Raw genomic sequence first — 14387 nt, forward strand, 5'->3', positions numbered from 1 at the left:
GCCAAACGATACATACATACATACTGATTGATTTTACTTAAAATACAGACAAATTATGAATAAAAATAGCAACATGGAGGCGTCATAGATCGTCTATGGTAGACGTGGTGACGATTACATCCTTTCCTTTTTTTTAAATAACGAGGGACAATTACAATTAATCATTTCTAATGAAAGAAATGGATTTTAGTTACCTATTCTGATTCAAATGTAATCTTCATAGGCTGTGTTTTCCCAATGCACTTTTTGAATTTGCCCAAACAAATTCCTTTCACCCATCTGACGTCAATTCGTAGTAGTCACATAAAAACACCAAAAATGGCGTCCGTAGGTTTTTTGGTTTTTTTTTTACTTTATTTTAGATGTACATAATAACCAATGGGTACATTCAGAAGGAGCATCATACATAAACAATCATTAAGGATAATCATTAAGGATGTTTTTTACATTCTATGGTAAGGACACAGAAACAAAACAGCTTTAGTTGTTAATTTAAGGCAAATGAGAAAACTATACATACATAGAAATAACTAATAATATAAGTTCAGAATCAGCTTTATTGGCCAGGTATGCTTGAACACACAAGGAATTGTTCTTTGGTAAACTTAATAATAATAATAATAATAATAATAATAATAATAATAATAATAATAATAATAATAATAACATTAATAACAATAATAATAATAATAACAGCAACTATAAACACAAAAGAATAACAAATAGGCATGACTAATATGTACAGACAAAAATAATATATGATATAAGTTGAGTAAGGAAAGGGAATAATTTTACAGTTCAGTGAGGAATTATTTTAGGGAATCGTATATTTTAAGTGCTTTTGCTCCTTTCATTATTTTCAATGATTTTAGTTATATTTGGAATTAATTTAGAAAACCAACACATTTTGGGGGAATATTTCACAGTTCTGTTTTTATGAATGAAGAATTTTTAGTGGCACAGGATTATGTTACAGCAGATTTCATCACTTTTTTTTTTCTAATATCAAACCGAAAGTTATGTCATTTATTGAAAGGGAAATTATAATGGATTTAATTTTTACTTTTAACCATTCATGGATATCAGACCAGAAGGTTGTCACAGTTTGGCATGAGAAGAAAACATGGTTCGTCGACTCAACTTCATTTTCACAAAGGGTACATAAATTGTCTGCTGAGTGTGTTGGTGGAAAAACACTTCCCCCTGCCGTCCACTTGCTGTGTCGAACACACCGGTTACAAAACATTGGCATTTTCAGCCACTAACACTCACGTGTACTGCTGCGTTATGCAAACACTGAAGTGAGCGCTCTGAAACTGCAGAACTGAACACCGTATATCAAAGGTAGGCATCTTTCTTTTACCTTATTGATGCAGACGATTATGTGTCGACTCCAGTCCCCTTGTAAGAGTTTAACTGAGTCGCCATTTTTTTAGGGAAGCAATGAAAAACAGACCGACGAAGTCAGATGCACTCGAATCAAAGAGTAAAGTGAAGAAGAGGACTAACCAGAACGCCCCATTAACTCTCTCCAAGAAGCTACGAGCCATAAAAGATGGAGAGACGTCCAAACAAGGTGAGGAGCTTTGACAGCTTGTTGACGCTTTAAATGCAATGTGGAAGTCATGACAGCTGAGTTTGATTGCCGTGTTTTACAGGGTCGCCCCCAGTTAAGTCTGCTGGAGTACAGAAGAGAAGCTGGCACGGGAGCATCCTACACTACATTTACAAGAGCACGTTGGGCCAAAGTCTGCACTCACAGATGAGACAGGTGAGACTGCTGCTCTCAGAGGGAGGAAGCACTGTGCAATAACAGACGATGCTATAGGTGTCTGTGAGGTTGGAATAATTCTTATCGTCCATCACTAGTGTACACCATCCTCTGCAAGTGTGCATGTTGTATATATTTTTAATATGCAAAAACATAAATTCATCTAATTAGGATGTAAAAAGATTCATAGGCAACATAAGCTGACACTTGTGTTCAGGAGTGTGTCCTAGTGTTGTAGTCAAGACCACAGTAACCAAGACCAAGACATGTCCGTGACCAGAGTGCACCGAGACCAAGACAAGACCAAGACATTTAGGGAACAAGACTGAGTCAAGACCAAGACCAATGCAGGGCAAGACCGAGACAAGACCAAGACCATATATATAAATGAAAAATCATCATGAGAATTAAAATAAAAGACTTCTGTTTATTTTATTTAGGTTTGCTTTAAATACAATTAACGGCAACAATAAGGTCGGCCGTAACAGGTTTGAGAAAGGGGGGGAGGGTTCTCTCTTATCACAGTAATGACAGGGACACGGAGAGCATCGGTGATGGTCTCAACCAGTTTTGATATAAAATACGGAGTCCGCCCAGTCCGAGACCGAGACAAGACCAGGCTTCTTTGATAACCCTACTGGGGCACTGACTAATCAAGGGGTGGTCTGAAGTGTGTGCATTTACACATGAATAAATAGCATTTCTTTATTCTAACATTTGAGTATATGTTGTTTTCCTCTAAATAATTTTTTACTCAAAGAAATAACTAAATAGAGTGGTAACATCTGCTTTTATAAAATATTAAAGAACTTAAAAAGAAAATATATGTTCAAAGCTATAATTTGCAGTATCATGCAGCAAAAGGACATTTTTCAAAATTTTCAAAACTTTCTGGACAAGACATATAACAATCATACCTGCTTACATAATTCCTGATGCCTCACTTCAGATAGCCTGTTTCCTTATTTTCAAAGTCAGGTCATCAGCTCAGTAATGTGTCTTGTGTGATGTTGTTGCCACTTGTACATTTAACCCTGTCGTCTCCTCCAGTGTCTTCAGGAGCCTTATGTCCGCTCGCTGTCTTCCTATCATTTCCACGGTGCCACCAGCCCCTTTGATCGCAGGATCACTTGTCTGGAGTGGCATCCAACTCACCCCACCACTCTGGCTGTGGGATCCAAGGGTGGCGACATCTACCTGTGGGACTATGAGGCACCTACAAAGAAAACATTTTTACAAGGGGTGGGTTTCTGCATGATAGTCTGGATTGTTTTACCACACAGTTGATGGTCTAACTATCTATATTTTTACTCTACAATACATTGTCATTGGTTCTCTGTGTAGATGGGGGCTGGAGACTCAGTTACAGACATGAAGTTTAACCAGTTAAATCCCACTCAGCTGTTCACCTCCTCTATTGCGGGTACCACAACCCTGCGAGATTTCAGTGGGAAAACTCTCACAGTGTTTGCCAGCACAGACACACTGAAGTAAGACTCAGACATGGCTGTTTGTTTGTTTGGTTTTTACCTAAAGTGAAAAGGGATTGTAGGTCAGACCAGCATCAGTCTTCTCACCAGGTGGCTCCTGATGGTTTACAGTTCAATGTTTGCATGGTAGTGAAGCACGAACAGCTGCCCTATGATAGGCCTGCTTTTGTGTTTGTGTGCACAGAGCGGAGCAGGAGACTTTATCGGAGAGATGAAGTTCTGCCCGACGGACCTTTCCAGAGTCTATGTGGCTTCTGGTCAGGGAACTTTGACCATGCAGAGCTTTGAGGGCCACACGCCCACACTTCTGTCCAGAACTCAAGACTGTGGCCATGATCATCACAATGTTTGGTGAGAAGACTGATGCTCAGGCCAGATATGCTGTGATCTTGTTACTGTTGTGGGAAAGTAAGAAATTCATGCATATATCTCCAAATTTTCTGCTTTTATTAAATGAGGGGGAAGCTTTTTTAATACAATCTGACATAGACAACTGATCTGGATCATTTGATGTTTCTTTTTAAGCCTGAGATTTGAAGCCTTCAGAGAAATCATTTAGGTTCTAGGGAATACATATACAGTATTTACCATTTTTTGTCATAGTTTTGCAGATTTATTTGATTTGTTTGATTTCTCTGTCATCTTCCTCTCTGTAATATTTGATGTATTCACTTTTTTCTCTGTTTGTTCCAGTTTCTGGTACTGCTGTGTAGATGTGTCGGTGAGCAGACAGATGCTTGTGACAGGAGACAATGTGGGACAGCTGTCACTGCTTAGTCTGGAGGGACAGAAGGTATGTGTCCATTCCCCAATGAACTGAAATATTCCAGCGCCCATGTTCTTCCATTCCTCTCTGTACTGTCTTTTTAAATTGATTCAGAAGCAGTGCACTTCATTCAGAATGTCTTGGTTCTGTTTTGACATTGTAGATTTTTAGCGAAAAGTTGCACAAAGCCAAAGTGACCCATGCTGAGTTCAACTCTCGCTGTGATTGGTTGTTGGCGACGGCCTCAGTCGACCACACGGTAAAGCTTTGGGACCTAAGAAACATCAAAGACAAGAAGAGCTTCCTCCATGACATGCCTCACGAGAGAGCTGTCAACTCAGGTAACAATTTCATGCTTGAATATTAGGTTTCAACTTCACATTTTTCCCCCAACTACTGATTTTATTTGAACCGTCAGTTTGCAAGCTCTGTGACTATTGGCAATGTAAATGAAATAAATGATGAATTAATTTCCACTTTGTTTAGCTTTCATAATTTATTTGATATAAAACTCCCTTTATTTGTAACAACAGACATCAGTCTACAGGGAGTTCAGTTTGTGCTCCAGTGTTTATGAACACAAATTGTTGAGAAAATCTGGATTCATTTGATAAAAATACAAATGTCCTCTCCTCTTAGCCTATTTCAACCCATTAGACTGCACCAAGCTGCTCACCACAGACCAGTACGACCAGATTCGAGTCTACTCGTCACCTGATTGGTCAAAGCCTCAGCATATCATCCAGCATCCTCACAGACAGTTTCAGCATCTCACACCCATTAAGGTTTGTTACTACTCCAGATATGTACATGTACACATCATGTCTGGGCTAACAACACAACTCAGTTTGATAGCAAAAAAACAAAACACATGCATCATCACATGTCAGCATGTTTAAAACCATTGAATGCTTACTTTTTTTGCATTGCCAATCCTCTACAGGCCACGTGGCACCCTGTCTATGACCTCATTGTGGCAGGCCGTTACCCCGATGACCGGGTTTGCCTTGGAGATGAGAGGACTGTCGACATCTTTGATTCCAATACAGCAGAGCTTGTCTATCAGCTGCAAGATCCCAATGCTGCAGGGATTAAAACTGTGAGTTTGTTTTTAAAGACACCATTACTACATTGAAAGATATGGAAACTGTACTAGTTAAACTTAATAAACGTTTATTTTCAGGTCAATAAATTTAATCCAATGGGTGATGTGCTTGGATCTGGAATGGGTAAGTTCTTCAGTGAACTTCATTGTGATAGATGTTTTGTTATCTGATAAGTTAGCTTAAACCAGATGTGTTCGAGGAAGTCAAATTGTCTCATTGAACTTTTTAAATGTCCACCCGCAGGTGTAACAGTGCTGGTCTGGGATAGAAACGAGTCCTTGATCAGTGATGAGAACACAGTGCAGAGTGAAAGTTCAGCGGAGGGTGTCAGAAGCCAGAGGAGGAGTCAGCCGCGCTCTAGCAGGGACAGAAGAGCTCCTGCTATGGATTCAAAGCTTAAAAAGAAGCTGGCTTCTCTTGAAGATTCAGAGACCAAAACCAAGACCAAGACCAAACAAAAAAAGCACAGATGCAGAAAAAGTGAAAGATGCAACAATGTGTTTGTTCTGTTTACTGTTTTTTGTTTCTCAAACATCAGGGATTGTTTGAATGTTCAAAACTGTTTTAGATAATCTTTGTAAACCAGTTAAACACTGGACCTCTGGTATGTTCTCACCAGTTTTCTGTATTATAATAATAAAACGTTTTTTAAATGAGATTAAGACCTTATTTAACAAACCTTTGACCCCACACACAAATACTAATACACGTTACATGAGGATTTAAGGAAAGCGATTTATTACTCACACCTTCACCTCACACAGAATGTCAGTGTTTGTATCAGTCATAACTGAAGAGGTTACTTCCACGTAGTTCATGAACTGTGACATTAGCCAGCTGGAGGAGCACTCCACCCCAGGCCTCCCTCTCCTCTCCTCCCTCCTTTTGCAAGGACCGGTGGGCGGAGTATACCATGCTCAGGACAAGACTCTCAAACTGATCCTGAGTCAGTGGCCTCTTCCTTGGACCTTCAAATGTGGTCACCATCTGCCTCATGGAGCTGAGACTTCTGGGAATGTTGTCATTGATCTGAGACAAGAAAGCTCGCCCCTGCCTCATCGATGCCAGCTCCTTATCGAGGAGGACAATGTTGTTGTCCCTGTCAAGCTCTACTCCACTCAGCAAGATCTGCATACATAATAGACAAAGAAATACTCGTCTCTTATTCTGCAAGAAAAAACGCAAGCAGACTTCTGTTAAATCTAACACAAGAAAAGTACCTCAAACATCAGGTTTGCATCAGAGACTGGGGCTTGATGTGTGTCTGCAGCAACATCTAAAGTAATAAATACCAAATGTTAAAGTGATATTATTTAAATAAATCAATGCAAATCAGATGCATGTGTCTACTTCACTAAAAGCGCAAATTCAACAGCGCATGCAGTAGTAACATGTTGCAATGCCAAAATGTCATTGCTGTTAAAAGATCTTCTTACCTTGCAGCACCTGATCAAACCAAAGCAACAAAATGACCTGAAGGCAGGTTATAAGTTGTATTTTCATGTTCATTCTTCTCTCTGTGATTAAGTCTGGATCATGCACATCATCCCTCCAGTCTCTCTTTTCCCTCACTCACTTTTGTGAGTCCAGGAAGGAGCAACTCAGTCGGAATACCTTGCATATTTCCTCCTTGGAAAAAAAGATCAAAAGCCAAGTTAGCTCTGCTGCAGAGCAGGGTTCAATATTTTAAAGAGTTTGGGACTTCTTATCCCAAACAGACCTTGGAACATTCAGACCACAATAGCATCAAACATTTTAGCCTTTATTTAAAAACAATCACACAAACATTTAGGCCATTGCATAAATTATACATTGCTGCCAGTTTATTTATGCAAAACAATACCAAAGGGAAACATCCATAAGGTCAATTTAAACTAACAAATGGTAAAGATCCTTCTCAACATTTATTTATTGTGAAATTTAATTTTTTAAATTGGATAGGATATTGATCAACATAACCTTTAAAATCCATGCAGTCAGTATAGATATTCACATTCAATTCTGTGGCAAAGTTATTATCTTTACCACATCATGCCCTGGAGTCTGTAATTTAACTAATTCTATTATAGGCTAACTCGGGGGTTCCCAAACTTTTCTGCCCGGGATCCCCAAAATATAGGTGCCAAAGACTCACGACCCCCACTGTACCTCAAAGTTATTTAATGTGGCTTCATTTAGCTGCTCTGCAGAAAATTGGCCTACCTATATGAGCATGTGTGTTTCCTGTGCCGTTATGAATTAACCTACTGCTACTGATGCTTTGATAATTAACTGTTCACTAACCCTAAACTTAGGAGTCATCTGGCAACAAAGAAAGGCAGAAAACTCATTACATTTTCTATTTTCAAGGTTTTATTTCAATGTTAAATACTATTTTTGTCTATATTCTTTACTATGATGGGTAAAATGTACTATTTTTAGATAACTTTTGTCATTCAACTTCTTTATTTGTTTCAGTATTTCTTTGTTCACCACAAGTTAACAAATTATATATAAGTAACACAAAACCAACAAAGAGAAGACAAAATAAATAAATACAAAAAATACAAAAATAATAATAATTAACAGTACAAACAAAAAGGAAGATAAACATGAGAAAACAAGGTAAATAAACACTGAAATTACTATTATTATTATTATTATTATTATTATTATTAATAATAATAATAATAATAATAATAATAATAATAATAATAATAATAATAAATATTCGTTTTTAGGTAAATAAAAAAAAGAATTCTGGAAGACATGTAACGACCCCCCATTTGCAAGAGTACCCTACTGCAGGCAAGATGGCGCCGCCACAACATCCACACCGGAAGTCCATACCGGAAGTCCATACCGGAAGTTACAAAGCTAAAAATGTTGCAATAACAATAACACCCACACCGGGAGTCCATACCGGAAGTTACAAAAATAAAAGCCTTCAAAAAAATAAAAGCCTTGAAAAACAGGAACGTGAACGCAAAATAAAAGCCTTCAAAAACACGTAGGTTTACGCGTAATTCTATGAACTTTTTTGCACTTACATTTTAATCGTATCAGTATTATTGACTAGTTGATTGACTCCAAAAGTGTATAGGCTGTTGAGAATTCAAGTTACTTAGAAGCCTGCACGAATCACTAAGTTATAGTGTTAACGTCTCAGCCATGCACAGCCTTTTGTTCCGAGTGTGTGTTGAAATACTTAAAGCTGATTATGATGCTGCCGTGATGACATCTGCATATGCCTCTCTTGTTTTGTCTGGGTCATATGTTATTTTATGTTGTGTTAGCCTGACTGTACCTCACCTGCCCACCAGTTCCCTGTGGTGTGTGTCCTGCCCATAGGTCCTGCCCCTGCACACCTGCTTCCCTTTGACTGATTCCCCCAGTGACCCCTCTTCCTTCCTGCACAGCTGTTCCCCACAGGTTCATTATGATAACTGTGCAGCGTGCAGGAGTCTCTTTCCATGGGGACTTGTCACATTATCTAAGTTTGCTGTAGTGTTTGTTCCAAATTACCTTGCATGCTGTCTGCCTATGTGATCACATGTATAGATTAATGAATGAATGAAATACAGATCCAGAGTAGATCCACAGTCACGAGAGAAGAGCAGAATGTTATCTATGGTGCAGGGGCGAGTGGAGGAGGAAAATGTAGAGGTGTGTGGTGACTGTTTCTTTTTTAACATAATTTGTAACACGTTACAATGACACAGTGACAGGGGTGTTCATTAACCACAAGAACAAACGGAGGGAATGGTTTCTCCTTCTATTTTGAGACATTAGATGGGCGTAAACACTCTGAGATTGTCAAACAGTTTTATTCAGATTGAATGCTTGATGCATGTACACCAATGTCTTAACAAGATCACTTTATTTGGCGTCCATGAAAACATTGAAGTTGGAACCTTCAATTAGAATGACTAGAAAAACTGCAAATGTATACATAGCTACTGTTTCTTTCCATCCAACCCCTACTTGAAATGTAGAATTATACTTTATTTTATGTTCTTTTAATGTTATATGTATGATGTCTTAACCCTTTTGTATTGATAATGTTGTACTTGAAAAAGAACAATGCACTTTTGCTATTACAAACTCCAAATCAACATAAAATATTAGGACTAAAATATTTCAACTTGAGGCACCACTGTCAGCCACTGATGATAGATGTACAGTACACATTTCTGGGGAGCCTCTGTTGTTTTTGTGGTGAATATAGATCTCTGTGTACAGCTTGAGTGTATTTTCCCTCTTACTTACAGTCTTTTCCTTCTCATCCCCTCCCCCCACACACACTAACACTCTACATTATTCTGTTCTTCATACACAGCGGGATCTCTCTCACTCACTCACTCTCTCTATCACAATTAGCTTTCTGCTAATTGATTTAGCAGCGACAGACTAATGCAATCAATACGCTACACGAAGAAGAAACTTCCAGTTCGAAGCATCCGGCATTGGGTAGAGAGGGGGTTAAAGAATCACTTCCGGTATGGACTTCCGGTATGGACTTCCGGTGTGGATGTTGTGGCGGCGCCATCTTGCCTGCAGTAGGGTGCCTCTCCCCATTTGTGTCTCGCGACCCCCCCAGGGGGTCCCGACCATAGACTGTAAAGACCATAGACTGTCCCGACCCACACTTTGGGAAGCCCTGGGCTAACTGATTTCTTTACTACATGATATCTCGTGAGTCAAGTGAAATACAGAAACATTACACGGATTTAAATGAGTTTTTCCATCTAACAACTGCAGTACCACCGCTTCACCACTAGGAGGCACTAGTTGATAGCATCGGGCCATTCCTGTCTGCGTCATAGCTGAGCGTTGAAAAAGTTTATTTACTTCCGGGTTCAGGTGCAGCTGAATGATAAAATAGTGGAGAAAAGGTAAACGTGCTTGCCATCTCGTTATTTATAAATCGTTGAAAAACTGTCGTGTCACTTAAAATCCTGCCGTTAACTACCAAAACGATGTAATGGTTGAATTTTCCCTCAAAAGAACGCAAGTCAGCCAGCTAGCTGATATGGATGCTAATACCAGCTAATCGTCACTATAAACAAAACATAGCCCGCGGTAGCAAAGCAGGACCAACCACGCATGTGAACTGCTGTAAGAACTCGGGTTGAGTGTTTATCTATTCTAACGCAGAAGTTAAATAAAGCTTAATAAGGCATCGCGAACGAGATCTCGATTTTCCTTTTTAAAGCATCCCAGGAACGACACTAGCATCCTCTGTTTATCTCTGTTTACATCAGTGTAATGTCAGTATTACCAAGCTCTTTTTTTCTGTCTGCTTCTAATGTACTGATTTAAACCCCCCTTGTTAGTCTTTATCTCTTTTAGTTGACATAAATGGGGTGGACATCTCTTTTGAAGCATCTGTGGGTATAGAGTAATAGTGTGAGAGTTAATACTAAAGCAATAAGAAAATACATCAGCTGCACAGATTTAACGGCAATATTTTTATTTTGAATATTCTGTTCAATTCACATGAGTATTAAAGGCAAGGCAAAGCAGCTTTACTTGTATATCGCATTTCATACACGAGGGCAACTCAATGTGCTTTACATTAAAACATTAAAAGCATTGGAAACATTCAGACAAGCATACAAGAGCACAATTAAAAAGACAAAAAATGAGCTGAGATAGGAAGCAGTGGCAAATAAAAAAGTCTTAATCTTGGATTTAAAAGAGGTGAGAGTTGGAGCAGACCTACAGCTTTCAGGGAGTGTGTTCGAGATATGTGGTGCTTAATGACTAAACACTGCTTCACCATGTTCCGTTCTGACTCTTGGGTCTGAAAGCAGACCAGTACCCGATGACCTCAGGTTGAGGTGGTTCATACAGTAGTAGCAGATCAGCAATGTATTTTGGGCCTAAACCATTCAGTGCTTTATAGACCATCAGCAGGATTTTAAAGTCTTTTCTCTGACAGACAGGAAGCCAGTGTAGAGATCTAAGAACTGGAGTGATGTGGTCTACTTTTTTGGTCCTTGTTAGGACTCGAGCAGCAGCATTCTGTATGAGCTGCAGCCGTCTGATGGACTTTTTAGGGAGTCCTGTAAAGACCCCGTTACAGTATCCTAGTCTGCTAAAGGTAAATGCATGGACAAGTTTTTCTGCATCCTGCTGAGACACAAGAGAACATGAGGGATCCCTATCGGAAAGTTTTATAATATTATATTATTTTTCCCAAAAAATGGTCACTTCCCATGTAAATGTATCAGATTTTTAACACTCCACTATCTGGTAGTTTCCACTACATCTTGAATTTAAATGAACAATATAGGTAGGAGTTAGTGAATGGTTTTCTAATGTAAATGCATGCTGCACGTTTCTGTCGCTTTCACAGGTGCGCAAAAAGATGGATTCAAGCGAGGACGGGGGCCTCAGTGTTGGGGGCTCAGTGGGAGAGGAGAACTACTTCCTTGGATACACCTTCACCGACCGCTCCCACTCCAGCCGTGTGGTGAAGAGCATCATGGATCTTTGTCTGGAGGATGGCTTGTTTGCTGATGTCACCATCACCGTGGACAGCAAAGAGTTTCACCTGCACAGGCTTGTGCTCTCTGCACAGAGCAGTTTCTTTCGCTCCATGTTCACCTCCAACCTCAAAGAGTCCCACAACCGTTCTATTGAGCTGAAGGATGTCGGTGCCACTGTCTTTCAGCTGCTGGTTGACTATATCTATCACGGTACGATTAAACTGAGGGTGGACGATCTGCAGGACACCTATGAGATGGCAGATATGTACCAGCTGACTGCGCTCTTTGAGGAATGCTCCCGTTTCCTCTCAAGGACAGTCGAGGTCAAGAACTGCCTCCAGGTGATTAACAAGTCTGACACTCTCTATAATGATTGTGTAGTTTCAGTTTTATAATTCCCAGTTTTTTTGCTCAGGTGATGTGGCTCGCGGACAGACACAGTGACCAGGAGTTGTATACTGCAGCTAAGCATTGTGCTAAAATCCACCTTACCCAGCTGCATCAGACTGAAGAATTTCAGAACCTGCCTCTCTGTCTGCTCTTGGACATCATCAAAGGTATCACCCATCGATTGCTTATCACAATTCTTTCTAACTAACTCTATGTTAACATGCATAGTCATAGTCCAGTAAACAGAAATAGACCTTTTACAGAGCCTCATTTTAGCTGAATGGTTAAGGCATTGAGCATCCCTTGCTTCTCACCGTCTCCCCTGGTTTTGTGTTTGTCTGTGTCCAGATGGAGTTCCGAGCTCCCAGAATCCAACCTTGGCCATCGAGTCATGGATAAACCACAACAAGGTGGAAAGAGAAGAGTTTTCTTGTATCCTTCAAGAAAATCTGAAGGTAACATTTTTTCAATCAAGGCTTAGTTTTTTTGTTAACAGTCTCACACTCATTTTGTATGTTTTACTCATATTTGACCCCCTCTCATGTCTTTAGGAAATAGGTGAGAACGTCCACATTTACCTGATTGGTAAAGAAGAGACGAGGACTCATTCCCTGGCTGTGTCACTTCACTGTGATGAGGACGATTCCATCAGCGTGAGTGGACAGAACAGTTTGTGTCATCAAATTACTGCGGCCTGTAAACATGGAGGTGACCTGTATGTGGTTGGGGGGTCCATCCCTCGCCGCATGTGGAAGTGCAACATGCACACCATGGACTGGGAGCGCTGCGCCCCACTGCCCAGAGACCGCTTACACCACACCATGGTCTCTGTCTCCACAGAGGACGCTATCTACTCGCTAGGAGGCAAGACACTACAGGACACTCTTTCAAATGCTGTCATCTTCTACACAGTGAAGGACAACATGTGGACAGAAACCAGCCAGCTGGACACTGCAGTGTCAGGGGCTGCTGGGGTTAACTTGGGAGGTACTATCTATCTGCTCGGAGGGGAAGAGAATGACATGGACTTCTTCACGAAGCCATCTCGACTTATTCAGTGCTTTGACACTGCCTCTCAGAAGTGTCAGATCAAACCTTACATGCTGCCGTTCGCTGGCTGCATGCACGCTGCGGTTCACATGGATGTTATCTTCATCGTGGCAGAGGGAGACTCCCTGGTGTGCTACAACCCTCTGCTGGAGAGCTTCACCCGCCTGCGCTTCCCAGAAGTGTGGAGCTGCGTTCCTTCATTGTGGAAGGTGGCCAGCTGTAATGGCTGCATTTACGTCTTCAGGGACAAATGTAAGAAAGGGGACGCAAACACATTGAAGTTTAACCCAGCTACATCTGTGGTCTCTGTCATCAGAGGGATAAAGATCCTCCTCACAAACTGGCAGTTTGTTCTGGCCTGAACTCTCTTCGGGATGTTCACAGTGTGGTCTTTGAAATCAGCACAGAGAATCAGGGAGGACTGCTGGATAACTGACCATGACTGTACTGTTCAAACATCCTGCCCTTTATTTGTTTACTTAACTTGTTTCTGACTTCATTATCAGAGCAGTAAATACAGCTCAGTGTGTGTGTGTGTGTGTGTGTGTGTGTGTGTGTGTGTGTGTGTGTGTGTGTGTGTGTGTGTGTGTGTGTGTGTGTGTGTGTGTGTGTGTGTGTGTGTGTGTGTGCCACTTTGTCGTCTCATTGTGAATCTCTTTAACACTTTGTAGTGATGCTGTAACCAGTGATGAAATAATCGACATTGTGTCCTGTGCACTGCTTTTTTTTTGATACGCATGAACAACTTTACTGAACATAAAACTCAGAAAATGTAATGATGTCAAACATGCATCAACATGTTTTCAGACTTTATAATCATTCCATTTCTTGTCCAAAGATTGTATTTTTTGATGTACATGTTCATGTTAAGATGTCAAATATACATGTATCACAGTAGCTACAAGTTCTGACTTTTTCTTTTGTACCTCGTGGTCCTTATAGATAGATAGATAGATAGATAGATAGATAGATAGATAGATAGATAGATAGATAGATACTTTATTCATCCCCAACAGGGGAAATTCGGGTGTCCAGCAGCATACAGTGTGTGCCATACACAACCAAGCACTCTCAAAGTCAGGCAGTACAGTAAATTCCATCAACAAGGTAAAGTGAATAAAATATGTTAAAAGCTACTATCAGTAGTATTAATAGAGTGCACACAAGCAAGATCCGTTGTAAAGTCTTATCGCCGCCAGGATGAACGACCTCCTGAACCTCTCAGTCCTTCAGCGCATGGAGAGGAGCTCCAAATATATTAACTCTGTCTTGATATTAAGTGTACTAGAAAGGATTTGGGAGCTTTCATTTGTGCAGTTTTACAGAAATGCACCTAGGAAT

At 40.2% G+C, this 14387-nt stretch overlaps 3 protein-coding genes across 5 annotated transcripts; 2 read left to right on the forward strand and 1 right to left on the reverse strand.

Annotated features, from left to right (window-relative positions):
• Positions 1 to 1145: 1145 nt before the first annotated feature.
• On the forward strand, positions 1146 to 5791 carry ddb2 (damage-specific DNA binding protein 2). Of its 2 annotated transcripts, none has more exons than XM_034686365.1 (11): positions 1146 to 1344; positions 1437 to 1576; positions 1659 to 1771; positions 2822 to 3013; positions 3446 to 3612; positions 3955 to 4054; positions 4191 to 4368; positions 4667 to 4812; positions 4971 to 5126; positions 5211 to 5256; positions 5377 to 5791. In XM_034686365.1, exons 2-11 carry the CDS (start codon positions 1444 to 1446, stop codon positions 5703 to 5705), a joined length of 1560 nt encoding a protein of 519 aa, XP_034542256.1. In that variant the 5' UTR covers positions 1146 to 1344; positions 1437 to 1443; the 3' UTR covers positions 5706 to 5791. The 2 variants fall into 2 exon arrangements, with proteins under 2 accessions (XP_034542256.1, XP_034542257.1); XM_034686366.1 differs by lacking the exon at positions 3446 to 3612 and adding an exon at positions 3116 to 3261 and having other exon boundaries at positions 1164 to 1344.
• A 57-nt stretch (positions 5792 to 5848) lies between these two features.
• LOC117814824 (protein FAM180B) lies at positions 5849 to 8608 on the reverse strand. Its single transcript, XM_034686368.1, has 4 exons — positions 8425 to 8608; positions 6570 to 6762; positions 6354 to 6409; positions 5849 to 6261 (listed from the first exon to the last, which is right to left on the reverse strand). The coding sequence occupies exons 2-4, from the start codon at positions 6640 to 6642 to the stop codon at positions 5914 to 5916; spliced, it is 477 nt and encodes a 158-aa protein (XP_034542259.1). The 5' UTR covers positions 6643 to 6762; positions 8425 to 8608; the 3' UTR covers positions 5849 to 5913.
• A 1019-nt stretch (positions 8609 to 9627) lies between these two features.
• kbtbd4 (kelch repeat and BTB (POZ) domain containing 4) lies at positions 9628 to 13950 on the forward strand. 2 transcript variants are annotated; one of them, XM_034686618.1, is made up of 5 exons: positions 9628 to 9807; positions 11474 to 11947; positions 12022 to 12163; positions 12345 to 12451; positions 12548 to 13950. In XM_034686618.1, exons 2-5 carry the CDS (start codon positions 11486 to 11488, stop codon positions 13406 to 13408), a joined length of 1572 nt encoding a protein of 523 aa, XP_034542509.1. In that variant the 5' UTR covers positions 9628 to 9807; positions 11474 to 11485; the 3' UTR covers positions 13409 to 13950. The 2 variants fall into 2 exon arrangements, with proteins under 2 accessions (XP_034542509.1, XP_034542508.1); XM_034686617.1 differs by lacking the exon at positions 9628 to 9807 and adding an exon at positions 9900 to 10007.
• Positions 13951 to 14387: the final 437 nt, after the last annotated feature.

Source organism: Notolabrus celidotus, chromosome 6 (assembly GCF_009762535.1).
Source record: "Notolabrus celidotus isolate fNotCel1 chromosome 6, fNotCel1.pri, whole genome shotgun sequence".
NCBI classification, from domain to species: Eukaryota; Metazoa; Chordata; class Actinopteri; order Labriformes; family Labridae; genus Notolabrus; species Notolabrus celidotus.

Coding starts and splice junctions, on each gene's coding strand:
- ddb2 (XM_034686365.1), top strand. CDS start 1,444: ATGAAAAACAGACCGACGAAGTCAGATGCACTCGAATCAAAGAGTAAA. Junction 3,014..3,445: donor AGAAAACATTTTTACAAGGG/GTGGGTTTCTGC, acceptor TTGTGTGCACAG/AGCGGAGCAGGAGACTTTAT. Junction 5,257..5,376: donor TGTGCTTGGATCTGGAATGG/GTAAGTTCTTCA, acceptor GTCCACCCGCAG/GTGTAACAGTGCTGGTCTGG.
- LOC117814824 (XM_034686368.1), bottom strand. CDS start 6,642: ATGAACATGAAAATACAACTTATAACCTGCCTTCAGGTCATTTTGTTG. Junction 6,410..6,569: donor GTTTGATCAGGTGCTGCAAG/GTAAGAAGATCT, acceptor TTATTACTTTAG/ATGTTGCTGCAGACACACAT. Junction 6,262..6,353: donor ATGCAAACCTGATGTTTGAG/GTACTTTTCTTG, acceptor TTATGTATGCAG/ATCTTGCTGAGTGGAGTAGA.
- kbtbd4 (XM_034686618.1), top strand. CDS start 11,486: ATGGATTCAAGCGAGGACGGGGGCCTCAGTGTTGGGGGCTCAGTGGGA. Junction 11,948..12,021: donor AGGTCAAGAACTGCCTCCAG/GTGATTAACAAG, acceptor TTTTTTGCTCAG/GTGATGTGGCTCGCGGACAG. Junction 12,452..12,547: donor TCCTTCAAGAAAATCTGAAG/GTAACATTTTTT, acceptor TCATGTCTTTAG/GAAATAGGTGAGAACGTCCA.